At 37.8% G+C, this 13,909-nt stretch overlaps 1 protein-coding gene across 1 annotated transcript in view; it reads right to left on the bottom strand.

Annotated features, from left to right (window-relative positions):
- Nucleotides 1-469: 469 nt before the first annotated feature.
- Nucleotides 470-13,909, bottom strand: part of FNBP4 (formin binding protein 4) — a 35,376-nt gene continuing 21,936 nt past the window's right edge. The window contains 6 exon segments of the mRNA XM_005870867.2: nt 470-1,507; nt 4,063-4,220; nt 9,237-9,589; nt 9,993-10,137; nt 10,267-10,427; nt 10,430-10,561. Of these exon segments, the coding sequence (XP_005870929.1) occupies nt 1,417-1,507; nt 4,063-4,220; nt 9,237-9,589; nt 9,993-10,137; nt 10,267-10,427; nt 10,430-10,561 (1,040 nt within the window). The 3' untranslated portion in view covers nt 470-1,416.

Consider the following 13,909-nt stretch of genomic DNA (forward strand, 5'->3'; position numbering starts at 1 on the left):
GGTAAGGGCAGAGGGTGGGGTGGGAACCGGGTGGAGGGGAGCTATGGGGGGGAAAAAGAGGAACAACTGTAATAATCTGAATAAAGATTTAATTAAAAAAAAAATCAAGTGTGTATTCATTTTTTGGGGACACCCTGTATGTATTACTTTTATAATCAGAGGGTTGAAAAAGCACCTTTATTTTCGCAAAATGTTAAACATATTACATTATTTCCTGGATTTTAGTAGGTCAGACATTAGCTATTATAGAGTGCAAACTCCAAAATTGAAGAAACACAGCATCTTCTGGTACTAGAAGCGTTTTTCTAACCCTGCCTGCCCTCCAACCGATTCAAAATCTTGCTCTTTTTTAGAGTTGTCCTTTAATGTTTGCCTCCCTACCATATTTGATTAGAAAAAAAACAATTAAGATTGACTTGTCTTGGTTACATAATCATGAAATAACAGGTTTAGAAGAGCAAAACGACAATCAGAAGTATAAAAAAAGCTTTATTAGTGTATATATACAAATTTACAAGGTCAGAAACTGGAGAAATACAAAGAGCTTTAAAACACAATTTGCCTTTTCTTCAGTTTAAAGTGACTTTTACCTGATTGTGATACAATAGAAAATACAGAATAGTAAACTGCTTTTTAAATACTGGAATTTTATGGAAAATACGTTCACACATGACAGGGAGGTGAATTTTGGAATAAGACAATATCAACACTTCTGTTACATTTACTGCCGCAGATGTAAGGGGAAATTCTCAAAATCAAAGACCCGAACTTGCTGCTGCTGCCTGTACTGAAATTTAAATATTTCATCTAGCGTACGAAATGACAGCTATCAATTCTAGAATGTGTGAGATTGAATACTTGCACATGATAAATGACTTGATATATCCTAGCACTCCAGGGGCAGACTGGAGGAAGGTCAGAAAGATCTGATAATCCCAGTTAAGCAAGGTAGAATACAGAGCTGCCTTCTTAATTGCACTTGTTCTGGAGTAGAAGTTAATGAGAGAGAGAACCATACTAGGAACCCTTATTGAGCCTCCATTAGGCAGAAAAAATCCTTCACTTTCTGTCAGTGTCCTCTAAAAAGGTGTCACACTCATGAGCCACATGTTCCAGAGTGATGAGGTTAATGTACCTAACATGCTGAGTTTGTCAGTGAGAGAACAAAGGCAGCCAGGTCAAAGCAGTCATCTTACCCTTCAGCAAAACAGAAAAAATTTCACTTCCCAAATGTGAAAACTTTACAGGTGTTATGTTCTTGCCCAGGAAATTCAAAATTCATATGCTCTCCCTCATAACATTTATAGTTTATTGACAACATAAAACAGGTTAAGACTCTGAACTGAATACACACATCCACACACACACACATCCACACACACCCAATAAACATTTGTTTTTTAATTTTTAAAAATATTATGTGTTTGGTGCCATTTTCCTTCGTTTTAGTCTTGCTCGCCAATCTTCAGGAAGGGCTTCAAAATTAGCATTTCTCTCTGCCATGCCACTGTGAAAACAACAAACAGATTACTTCACTGGGAAGAAAAAGAATGAATCTGTTCATTACCTAGTACGTAAAAACCTCTTAACTGAAACTGAAAATTTGACCTGTCACATCTATGTTCATGAAAATGTTCAAGTTTCTCAGCTAAGTACTAGCAAATTCTTTATCAAATTTCTTCTGATGGGTCAACAAAAGACATACACACATTTTATTTTTATTTATCTCCAACAACCATTAAAGCCACACTGAAGGAGTAAAACATTCTTATAAAAGTTTATCTTGGCCACTAGGAGTTATGATTCTTTAAGGAAGATTTTTAAATCTTTAATATACCATAAGGGACATTTGGACCTAATGTTTTAGAAATTCTCTTTTGATCAGTTCTATTTGTAAAGATTGATATCTCATGACAGTCATTTAAAAAATAAATTAAAGCTCATATTCTATCTTGCAATGATCAGAATGGGTGAACTGGATACTTTTATAAATCTAAAATAATCTAAGATAAATTACAAGATCACTGTAATTACCTCCCATCATCTTAAATCATTTGCTAATTTCATCTTATAGGAATTCACCATTCAATTCCCAGCAATACTAAAAAAGACTAAAATAATAAAAAAACTGAATAATGGAATCACCTACGAGGATTATGCAAAAGTGAAATAAACTATCACTAACACCATCCCTCAGTTTTATTATTATGTTGCCGAAAACAGCGCATCACTTTTCAAGGAAATATAAAATGAAGTTTGGAGACATTTGCATAGTCTTTTTTGCTTTTACAAGTATAAGATGAATGCAAAGAGACAGAGAGTGGCACTAGATTCAATTTCATAATCTAGTATTTTATAACATGAACCCAGACCATCTTGTTTCCCTAAAAAGATGTGCAGCAGGAATCTTCCCCGGTTTCCGATGCTGCATGATAAAATTTATTTGATAGGGTTCTCAAGTGGACAAATGCTGAAAGCAAGTGTGCAGTGATTGGAGAGAAGTAGGTATTTTAGAAACAAATTCACTGGAATGACCATTCAATTGACATGTATGTATCAAAAAATGAAAATGTTTTCAATTATGAAGCAACGAATGACTATCTTCTCTCAAATTTTTTTTCTAGTGAGTACATAAAGTATGATACTATTTATTTTGTATACTTTTTTAACATTACAATTTTGTTACTTCCAAATATTTTCATATGTACTGTGTTTATGGATGTTGCAAGAGCAAGAACCATAAATAAGCTGGACCTATCAGAGACGAATTTGAAATTGGCATCAATCACTATTTATGAGAGAAGTATGGTCCAGATTACACATGACAACTGAGCAACATCAGAAGGATGCTGCTCACTTCAGTATGCATGCCTTTCAAAACTAGGAAAATAAAGAATACAAATTTGGGTTAACCATGTGTAAATTCTTATTAAAATTTCTTTTTTTAAAAATATTTTGTATTAATTTCAGAGAGGAAGGGAGAGGGAGAGAAACATCGATGATAGATAATCATTGATTGGCTGCTTCCTGCATGTCCGCTACTGGGGATTGAGCCCGAAACCCGGGCATGTGCCCTTGACCGGAATCGAACCCGGGACCCTTCAGTCCACAGGCTGATGCTCTATCCACTGAGCCAAACTGGCTAGGGTCTTATTAACATTTCTAATGAAGTGTTCTCCCTTTCTCTTTATTTTTACTTTGGTAAATTATCCTATATAATAGAAACCTAATATGCTAAGAATCCGATCGTCGGTTCAACCAGTCAAAGTGTAATCTATCTATCTATCTATATATATAAAAAACCAGTGTCCATGATGACCAGGACGATCAAACAACCGGTCACCATGAGGTGCATTGAGCACCCCTCAGTCCCACAGGCTCCGATCGCAGCAAGGCGGGCAGCAGATGGGCGGGACTGGGAGCAGCGGTGGGCTACTGTGTGCGATTTTGTGCGCTGGGCCTCAAGTCTATAATAATAAAAGTGTAATATGCTAATTAGACCGGACATCCTTCTGGACGAAGCTGGGGCTGTGAGGGAAGCCCAGGTCCTAGGTGCCAGAGGGAAGCCGGTGCCGGCAGTCGGGGGAAGGAAAGCCTACTCTTGCACGAATTTCATGCATTGGGCCTCTAGTATAATAATGATATGCTAAGGCTACTCAACCACTCGCTATGATGTGCACTGATCACCAGGGGGCAGACGCTCTGACCAAGAGGTTAGCTTGCTGCTGGGGTCCAGCTGATCGGGGACTGGAGATGAGCCGGACGCGCCCTGGAGCCCTCCCTCATCCCTCCCTGACCCTGATTGTGCACTGGGCCTCCTGTCTGTAAAATAAAATTAAAAAAATATATATATATAAGGGTCTACTGGATCCATAAGTAAATGGGGAAGTATGCTGTGTTAAAAACCATTCCTTTGCATAAGATGAGCAATTGATGGGAGAAAGTATTACAATTCTGATAGTTCTGATGTTGAAAAAGGCCAAAACCTAATTTTTATAGATAAATGTTTCTATGAATTAATCACAACCCACCCCACCCCACCTTTGGTCTCTTTTCTTTTACCTGACCAGCTGCTGCTGTTTCCACTCTTCAATTCGCTTCTGTGCAGTTGATTCCCTGTCCTCTTCACTGGAACTAGAGTTCTCCTCTTCATCTAACTCACGCTGTATGCTCTGCCACTTCTTTACCAGAGATGGCATTTTTGTTTTACTCTTCTTTGCCTATAACAAAGGTTAAAGGTCAGAAGGAATTTAGTACATAAGATAAGAAAATGAGTCCTCCATATGACATTAGGATCTTTTCTTAGTGCTAAGGAATAAGTAAACTTTAAAACCAAAAGAACAGAAACACAAAATAAGTACCATTCTACAGTTTTTGCCATCAAAGATTTCTACCGACTATAAACTTAATGCTTGGTTAAAAAGAAAAACTGTAAATGTAGCTATTTTATGAAATCAGGCCAGAAAAATTTCCTTTATTAGCCTCCTTATTCTATGGAATTCAGAACTGTAGCCCTTATCTCACCTCAGAATTATGGTGTTCCCCTTTACAAATTTTAAACAGATGCAGTGTTAACATCAAGTGAAAAATAGAACTAAGAAACCAATGACCAACTTTTCTGGAAAGAGCAACAAAGTCAATAGCAACTATTAAATATGAAAAAAAGCAAGAATCTATCAAAATATGAATGATGATATTAATTCTAAGAAGGGGGTATTATGATAAATTTTACTTCTTTTGGCTTACGTTTGTTTATAAATTGTCTATAATACATATGCACTTTTGTAGTAAAGAAAAATAATTGTGATATTTGCAAAAAGAGAACTATATATCCAACATGGCTTGTTCCATCCCTTCAGGCTTTTCTGATCAATGGTACTCTAGCAAAGAGCCCTTCCCCCACACCGTATCTAAAACAGCACTACCTACGTAGCAAAGACCAAACACATTCTGTCACATTATACTGCTTCCATGCTCCCCCCCACAGCATTTTTAATGAAAATAAAAAATATTTTTATTGATTTCAGAGAGGAAAGAAGGTGATAGAAAGACCAATGATGAGAGTGAATCATTTACTGGATGCTTTCTGCACCCACACTACCGGGCATCAAGCTTGCAAACTGGGCATGTGCCCTGACCAGGAACCAAACCATGACCTCCTGGTTCATAGTTTGGGGCTCAACCACTAAGCCATGCTAGCCAGGCCTTTCACTGCATTTTAAAACACTGAACATTTATTTGCTTATCTGACTCCCCAATTCTATTCCTGTATCTCCCCCAATCAGCCAGTAGAGAAGCTCCAAAAAAGCAGGAATTATATTTGTTTTACTACCAAATCCCAAGCTCCTAGGGAGAATGCCTGATAAGTAGTATGCATTCAAAATATACTGGTTGACATGTGTGATTAGTTATGTGAAACTAGAGAGCCATTGTATTAGAAATTGTTTTTAAAGAGGAGCAATGATTCTCCCTCATCATTGATGTTTCTATCTCTCTCTCCCTCTCCCTTCCTCTCTAAAATCAATAAATATATTTTAGCCCTAGCCAATTTGGCTCAGTAGATAGAGCGCTGGCCCATGGACTGAAGGGTCCCGGGTTCGATTCTGGTGAAGGGCACATGCCTGGGTGGTGGGCTCGATCCCTAGTAGGGGGCGTGCAGGAGGCAGCTGATCAATGATTCTTTCTCATCATTGATGTTTTTCTCCTCCCTTCCTCTCTGAAATCAATTAAAAATATATTTAAAATATATTTTAAAAAAAGAATGTCTTAAAAACACACCATATTCCATGCAAACAGTGATCAAGACAAAATAGGCTATAAGTAAAAAACAGTTATAAAAGATAAACAAGGATATTATTTGATAATAAAAGGGTAAATCCAAATAAATTAAAACAATACCACTTACAATAGCATTGAAAAGTGTAGGGAGCAGCTAAAGGGTTAAGCCTGGGACTGACCTATTGGCAAAACCACAAACAAGTCCCAGCTTAGAGGGCACAGCCCTCTTAGCATAATCAGGCTTGACCTTATGAGTTCCCTAGATCTTATCTGGGTAGCTAATGGGCTGTGGGAGGTGCAGCAGTGCTGCCAAATCAAGTGAAACTCACAAGAACATTGTAAGTATGGTAACCACTACCTTGTTTACCTCTGGCTATAAAATAAAGGCTCAGCTTGCTGTCTGGGTCTCTCTCTGTGGCCTTAGCCAGGCACAGGAGATCCACCTAGACCCAGCTTATTCTCTCTGTCTTTTCTTACATCCTTCCATGTCCCCCCTCAGGCTCACTGAACCCTTGACTGAGCTGGCCCGGCACACAAAAGAATAAAATACTGAGAAAAATATAGCCTAGGAGGTAAAAGACTTGTACACTAAAAACTACAAAACATTTCTGAAATAAATTGAAGACCTAAATAAATGAAAAGGAATTCTGTGTTCATGGACTAAAAAATTCAATTAAAATTGTTAAAATGGCAATATGACTCAACAGATTAATGCAATCCCTATTAAAATTTCACTGGCATATTATGCAAAAACTAGTGGCCCATTGCACGAAGATTCATGCAATAGGCCTTGCTTCCCCTGGCTGCCGACACCGGTTTTCCTCCGGCACCCAGGACCCAGGCCTTTGGTCCGGCCAAAGCAGTGAGGCTTGGCTTCTCTGCTCCAGCTGCTCCCAGCCCCTCCTTTTTATTTTTTTCCAGCCACTTCTTCTTCTTTTTTTTTTTTTTATAAGATTAGTTTTTTTAAAAAATATTTTATTGATTTTTTACAGAGAGTAAGGGAGAGAGATAGAGAGCTAGAAACATCGATGAGAGAGAAACATCGACCAGCTGCCTCCTGCACACCTCCTACTGGGGATATGCCCGCAACCAAGGTACATGCCCTTGACCGGAATCGAACCTGGGACCTTTCAGTCCGCAGGCCGATGCTCTATCCACTGAGCCAAACCGGTTTCGGCTCCAGCCACTTCTTGAGCGGAGCCCAGGGCTGGCGGGAAGCTTGGTTTCCTCCGTCACTGGGAGCAACCCAAGCCTTCTGCTTGCTCCAGTTCCATGGCTGCCGCCATCTTCAGTCTTTGCTCCGCACCTGCATATGCAAATTAATCGCCATCTTTGTTGGGCTAATTTGCGTAGTTACTCTGATTGGCTGGTGGGCGTAGCGGAGTGACACCAATTTGCATGTTTCTCTTTTATTAGTGTAGATGGTAAAGCTGACCTTTAAATTCATATAAAAATATAAGGGTAGAGATGGGGGCGGTGGCATTTCTAAAGGTAATAGAGGTTGATGAAGCAAAGACTCAATTGGACTGAAGAAAAGTCCAGAATGGAGTCAAGACGCCTAAATAGCCAATATTGAAAAAGTACTACTCAATTTCAAAACATATTATAAAGCTATTGTAATCAAAACATTGTGGTACTAGCATATAGACCAGTGGTTCTCAACCTTCTGGCCCTTTAAATACAGTTCCTAATGTTGTGACCCAACCATAAAATTATTTTCATTGCTACTTCATAACTGTAATGTTGCTACTGTTATGAATCGTAATATAAATATCTGATATGCAGGATGGTCTTAGGTGACCCCTGTGAAAGGGTCGTTCGACCGCCAAAGGGGTCACGACCCACAGGTTGAGAACCGCTGATATAGACCAATGGAATAGAATTGAAAGTCCAGAAATAAACCCATACAATCATGGTGAACTGATGGGTACATACCTCAGTTGCAGGCTCTGGTGGGGGCATGTGCAGGAGGCAATCAATTGATGTGCCTCTCTCACATTGATGTTTCTCTCTGTCTCTCCCCCTCCCTTCCACTCACTCTCAAAATCAATGAGAAAAAATATCCTCAGGTGAGGATTAACACAAATAAAATATATATAAAAATAAATAAATTAAAGGACACGATCAGAATGAAGACAACCCACAGAGCAGGATAAAATACTTTCAAATCACATCTTAATAGGGACTTTTACCTGTAACATATACAGAACTCTTATAATTCAATAACAAAAGACAATCAAATTAAAAAGTGAACAAAGGGCCCTGGCCACATTTGCAGCTTAAAAAACATGGGGTCTTGGCTATTGTGACTCGGTTGGTGTTGACCAGCGCACCGAAAGGTTGCCAGCTAGATTCCCAGTGAAGGCACATGCCCGCGCTGTGGGTTTGATTTCTGGTCGGGGGTGTGTACAGGAGGCAACTGATCAATGTTTTTTACTCACTCTCACCTTTCCTCTCTAAAATCAATTTTTAAAAAATTTATTAAAAAAAAGGACAAAGTACTTAAGTAGACATTTCTCCAAAGATATACAAATGGTCAACAAGCAAATGAAAACATACACAATATGATTACTCACTATAGAAACAGAAATCAAAACCACGAGAAGATGCCACTTCTTGCCCATTAAAAGTTGTATAATAATTTTTTAAAAAAATATTTTTATTGATTTCTGAGAGGAAGGGAGAGGGAGAGAGAGATAGAAACATCAATGATGAGAGAAAATCATTGATTACCTGCCTCCTGCATGCCCCCCACCAGGGATTAAGCCCACAACCCAGGCATGTGCCCCTGACCAGAATTGAACCCAGGACCCTTCAGTCTGCAGGCTAGTGCTCTAGCCACTGAGTCAAAACAGCTAGGGCTATAATAACTTTTTAAACACAGAATCATCTTATGACTCAGCAATTTTATTCCTATATACCCAAAAGAAATGAAAACAAGTACTCAACATGCATGTACTCATATGCACATTTATATCAGTACTATTCATAATAGCTAAAAGGGGGTAAAACAATGTCCATCAATGAATGCATAGATAAACAATTTGTGATATATACAAATAAGAACCTTTACTCGGCTATAAAAAGGATGAAGTACTAATACTAATACATGCTACAACATGGGATAGACCTCGAAAACATTGTGCTAAGTAAAGGAAGCCAGGCGTTGAAGGTCACATATTCATGATTTCAGATTAGGTAAATCCACAGAGACAGAAAGCAGACTGGAGGTTCCCAGAGACTTGGGTAAAGAGGTGATGGGGAATGACTACTTAATGGGTACAAGGTTTTATGCTGAGGTGATGAAAATGTTTTGTAACTAGAGAGAGGTGGTGGTGGCACATTGTAAATGTACTAAATGCTATAGAATTGTATACTTTAAAATGGTTAAATTTATATAAATACCATCTTAATAAGACATTTTTTCAAATGAAAACTAGAAGGGAGATTTACTATACCTTATCTTTCTTTCCTTTTTTTGTCTTTTCAGGTGGTGGCACTTTGGGAGCTGGTGGTGGTGTTGATGGAGGAGGAGGTGGAGGAGGTGGAGGTGGTGGTGGTTCTACAACAGCAGTTGTAGGCACAGCACCTCGAGCCGGGACTGGCTGCAATGTGGGAGCAGTCACTGCCATTTGGACAGAACATTCAGCATAACTCATAATTGCAGAAGCTGATGCCAGTCCTAGGTAATTTGACTGTAAGCTTATTCCTCTGGCCTGATGACCTATTCCTGTTGCTGGATGGCTAACTGATGATACTGCCTGGTGTCCAATCCCTGCAGACTGTTGTCCAGTCCCTGTTGACTGGTGACCTAACACGGAAAACATAAAATGAAACTTAACGACAAAGGCCAAAAAAAAAAAAAAAAAAAAAAAAAAAAAAAGAAGGAAAAGGGAACCGAGGAATTTGTACATCAACATATCTTTTCCTAAACAAACAAGCAAGCCACATTTTCTGGTAGCAAAATGTTAATTTCTTCGTACTTTTAGCATTAAGGTACCTGAACATAAAAATCATTGATGTCATGTAAATGCACAGAAAACAATCTGGAAGGATACATAACCAAACTGTTAATAGTAACTGAAGTGTTTATCAAGTGAAAAGAAACACATATAGCCCTTGCAGTGAAAATTCATTAAAATTTCTTTATGACATATAATTCTGGAAACAAAGATATAATACATCGAAGAAAACATTTTAACCATAATGCTTACCTGTAGCTATAGCTGATTGGCTGTATAGGACTGGAGAACTACCAATGGTAGCTGATCTCTGAACTACTGCAGTACTAATTTCTGTAGCTTTTCTTTTTACAGCTTTAGTGGAAGGAGAACTAGAGGTGGTAGAATCAACTGAACTCTGAAATGCAAAAGATCCTAGTCAGTGCTGCAAAAGGCCCTAGATAAACATCCTCTTCTAAAATAGAACATGGTGTCAATTATGCCCCAGTCCCCGGAAACTCTTTAGGATGTCAAACGGCATTCTCACCTGGCTAGTTACAATTGTAGTTTGTGTAGAAGGTTTCAATGGAGTATCCTCCTCTGTTCCTGGGGCAGGAGGCTCCTCATTTCCCTCATCCTCCATCTCAACCTCCTGGATCTCACTATCTTCTACAGGAGGAGGAGGGGGTGGAGGAGGAGGAAAAAAAGGGGTGGTGGCATTTCCAAAGGTAATGGAGGTTGAAGCACAGGCACATTTGACTGAAGGAGGGTCCAGAATGGAGTAAGTGGCATGAGTGATGAAGAAGACACTTGACCAGAAAAGGACTCTTTACAAAGAGAACCTAAAAAACCAAACAGGAGTCAGGGAAAAGGCAAGACAAAAACTTCATATTTACAGAAATGCGCAATTGCGTGGTGAGACAAAATCTGACCCACAGATCTATTCTACACTGATGCCACTGAAATACTAAATAACTCAGTTCAAAATGATTCTCATGGAAAGATAAATTTATAAACCTCATAGTGAGCACTCACCCTAGCTATGAAATACCAATTTTGTTCTTTGGGTCCAGATTTATGAACAAGTAAGTGAAGCGTATCACATCAACCCAATGAGAAATTCAGTCATCTGAACCTACACTAGATTTCAAAATACACAACCTGGCTCTAGCTGGGTAGCTCAGTTGGTTAGAGCATTGTCTGATACACCAAGGTTTCAGGGTTGACCCTCGATGAGGGCACATACAAGAATGAAGCAATGAATGCATGAATAAGTGGAACAACAAAAACCAGTGTTTCTCTCCCCCTTCCTCTTTCTAAAATGAAAAAAATCCACCAAACCACAACTAGAAGACAACACTCTAGGTTCTTTTTGCTCTTAAAGGTGAGGAGCAGGGAGTGATGCGCATTTGCAGTACTGATTCCGTGTATTTTTAGTGGGCTAAACAAGTATTTGAGGATAACCCAGAACTCCCACACAAATTCTATCCATTTTAATTAATTTGGGTTACTAAAGTTATAAAAATCCATTTGCAAGGTGCTATTGTCAAACCTATCATTCCTTCACATTTCTGAAGGAATTGTGAATTATACTCATTTGTTAAATCACAGCAACATAAATCAGGAAAGTAATTTTATTTCTGTGACGAGAAAAGGGAAATTTAGGGGAATAAATCCTCAAGGTAAATGATAACTCAGAGGTGTTTGAACATGCAGAGGATTTGAAATTGCTGTTGAATTCTGAGTTAAATTACAAGCTGAAAAGCTGTAGGATCAGCTTTCCTCTGGTTTTGCAAAATCCAGTTAACTACTGTCCTTTCTCTGCTGGGAAAAGCTTTAAGGATTAGAGAAAATAGGAGGATATACTTACTTGTAGCCTTCCCCATCCCTCTTTATCGTCAATAGGGAAGTTTCACAATATATGAAACTATTAGATATATATCCCAGGAATGTTGAAGGGGATTTTCTCCCTAAAAATCATAGAATTTAGGAGTAGAAGAGACATGAGAAATCATCTAGTTCAACCTTCTCTTTTAAAGGTAATGAAACCCAGGAAGGAAATAAATTGCCCAAGATCATACAGCTCTTAGTGGCCAGTTATGACTCCTAGTCTAGTGCTATTTTTACCAAGATTTCCTGGTGAAATATCAAAAGTCCAAGAGCTTTAGAAATCTCAAATAAATCTCACTTCTCCTGGAGTAGAGATCCAGATGCAGGTACCTGTTAAATTTCATGGTCAAAAGCAGTGGATTAGATAAGGGCTCTATTATAAAAGGCTCTGGGACAAGGATAAACATTTTACTGTAGCTTGCTGAAAATACACCACACAAGGGCATTCAACAAAGTGACCAGGAACCATTTGGCTTTTATAATAGCTTTACTTTTCATAGATCAGAAAAATGACACATTATGTAAGACTAAGAATCTGATTCATATGGTTACTGTAATTATTTTGAGTTGTTGTTTACTACTAAAGAACACTGAAAAAATTCATCAGAAAACAAAAATGCAGTTTTCTAGCTAAAGACTTCAAATATGCCATTTAAGACTTTAAAATATGTCATTAAACTTGTATTTGATTATATCTAATATGAATTTAAACACTAACTTTTAGACAAATAAAGTCTTGGTAGGACTATATTCTAATAATATATCAGAATTACATCAGAACTAAGGCAATAAACATTACTAAACTTCCTTCTAATAAACCAACCACAACATATGGTTGGTAAAATGTCAGATTTTATATAATGGCAGATATCTCATCTAGAAGCATAATGCAATGCCAATACAGTAATGATGGTGATATGCTGCTGTGCAGAGGAACTCAAGAAAACATGGGTTCAAAATTAACAATGTGATTCACAACTCCCAAAGTTAATCAGAATTAAACTTTGTAAATATAAGGCAAACTAATCTTGATAAATTCTGCAGTGAACAAGAGCATTTTAGAGTTAATATTTGAATCTCAAACTACATTTACTCAAGACAAAAGCTGTGTCTTAACATTCATTGGTTATTTTCTTTAGCTAAAATACAAAGAACGTCAAGAAATCTAGTTTGAATATTCATGGATGTCATAGTGCTTTTCTTCATTTCTAAATGTAAACCAGTTGTTATATATTTTGAAGTCTGAAGTCCAAGGAGATATTAAAATGGTATACACAGCTTTTATTATATGCTAACAGATTAAAAAACTGTAAGCTTAAAGACAGTATAGTGCGGGGATACAAATTTTAAATTCTTTAAGAACATGTCTTTTCTATGCATCTTTATTTTTATTTATGGGCAGGCTTCCTTTGTTTTTGTGTATTCCCCTGAGAAAATTTTGCTTAGTATTTTGAGCCAGGAGGCCAGTTTAGCAATGTAAAGCAAGAAGTTATTATATAAATAACAGGTCCCACAGAGACTTTTTTTGAAAAAGCAGACATATTTAAACTAAGTGACACAAGTCCAATAAGACAGATATACTGGGTATCTTGAAATATTGCTTATTTTTAGAGACACTGACCAACAAACAAGGATTATAATAGAACTCTGGAACTTCCTTGCTCCACACAGTGTAATAATTTTTCTTCTTTAAAAGATGGTTTAACCACTGCTAAACTGACAAAGAGCACATATTAGAAACTTTCTTTATAGGCTTAAAATAGTGATCAGTATTGCTTTTAAATCCTTAAGGCCTACATACAAATTTGGATTCTCTTTACATCAAGTTTACCATATGGTTTTAGTGATTCTCTCAATATAGATGCTGAAGAATGTAAGATGGTCTATCTCTGGCTTTTCCCTACAGTTTAACTTAGTTTTATTTTAATCAGATAGGAATGTCTCAAGGTCTTCCAACTAGTTGTGTCACAAAAAAAAAAACACAGAGAAAATAACTTATTACTTAATTCTAAGGTGGTCATTTTAGACTATCCAGCTTTGGAACATACAAAAAAGGGACATCAGACAGTGGTCAGGAGTGGAATCACCTACCCAGAACCATCACTACGCCTCTTACGTTCACTAACTACAAAAAAAAAGCTAACAATAAAACCAACTTATTAGACTCTGTCTGTCTGTCTATCTATCTAAACCAGAGGTCCTCAAACTTTTTAAACAGGGGGCCAGTTCACTGTCCCTCAGACATTCCACACATGCGCACTGAGGGCCCGGGACGAGTCGGCTGCTAAGCAGGACAGGCA

The sequence above is a fragment of the Myotis brandtii genome, unplaced genomic scaffold (genome assembly GCF_000412655.1).
Source record: "Myotis brandtii unplaced genomic scaffold, ASM41265v1 scaffold324, whole genome shotgun sequence".
NCBI lineage: Eukaryota > Metazoa > Chordata > Mammalia > Chiroptera > Vespertilionidae > Myotis > Myotis brandtii.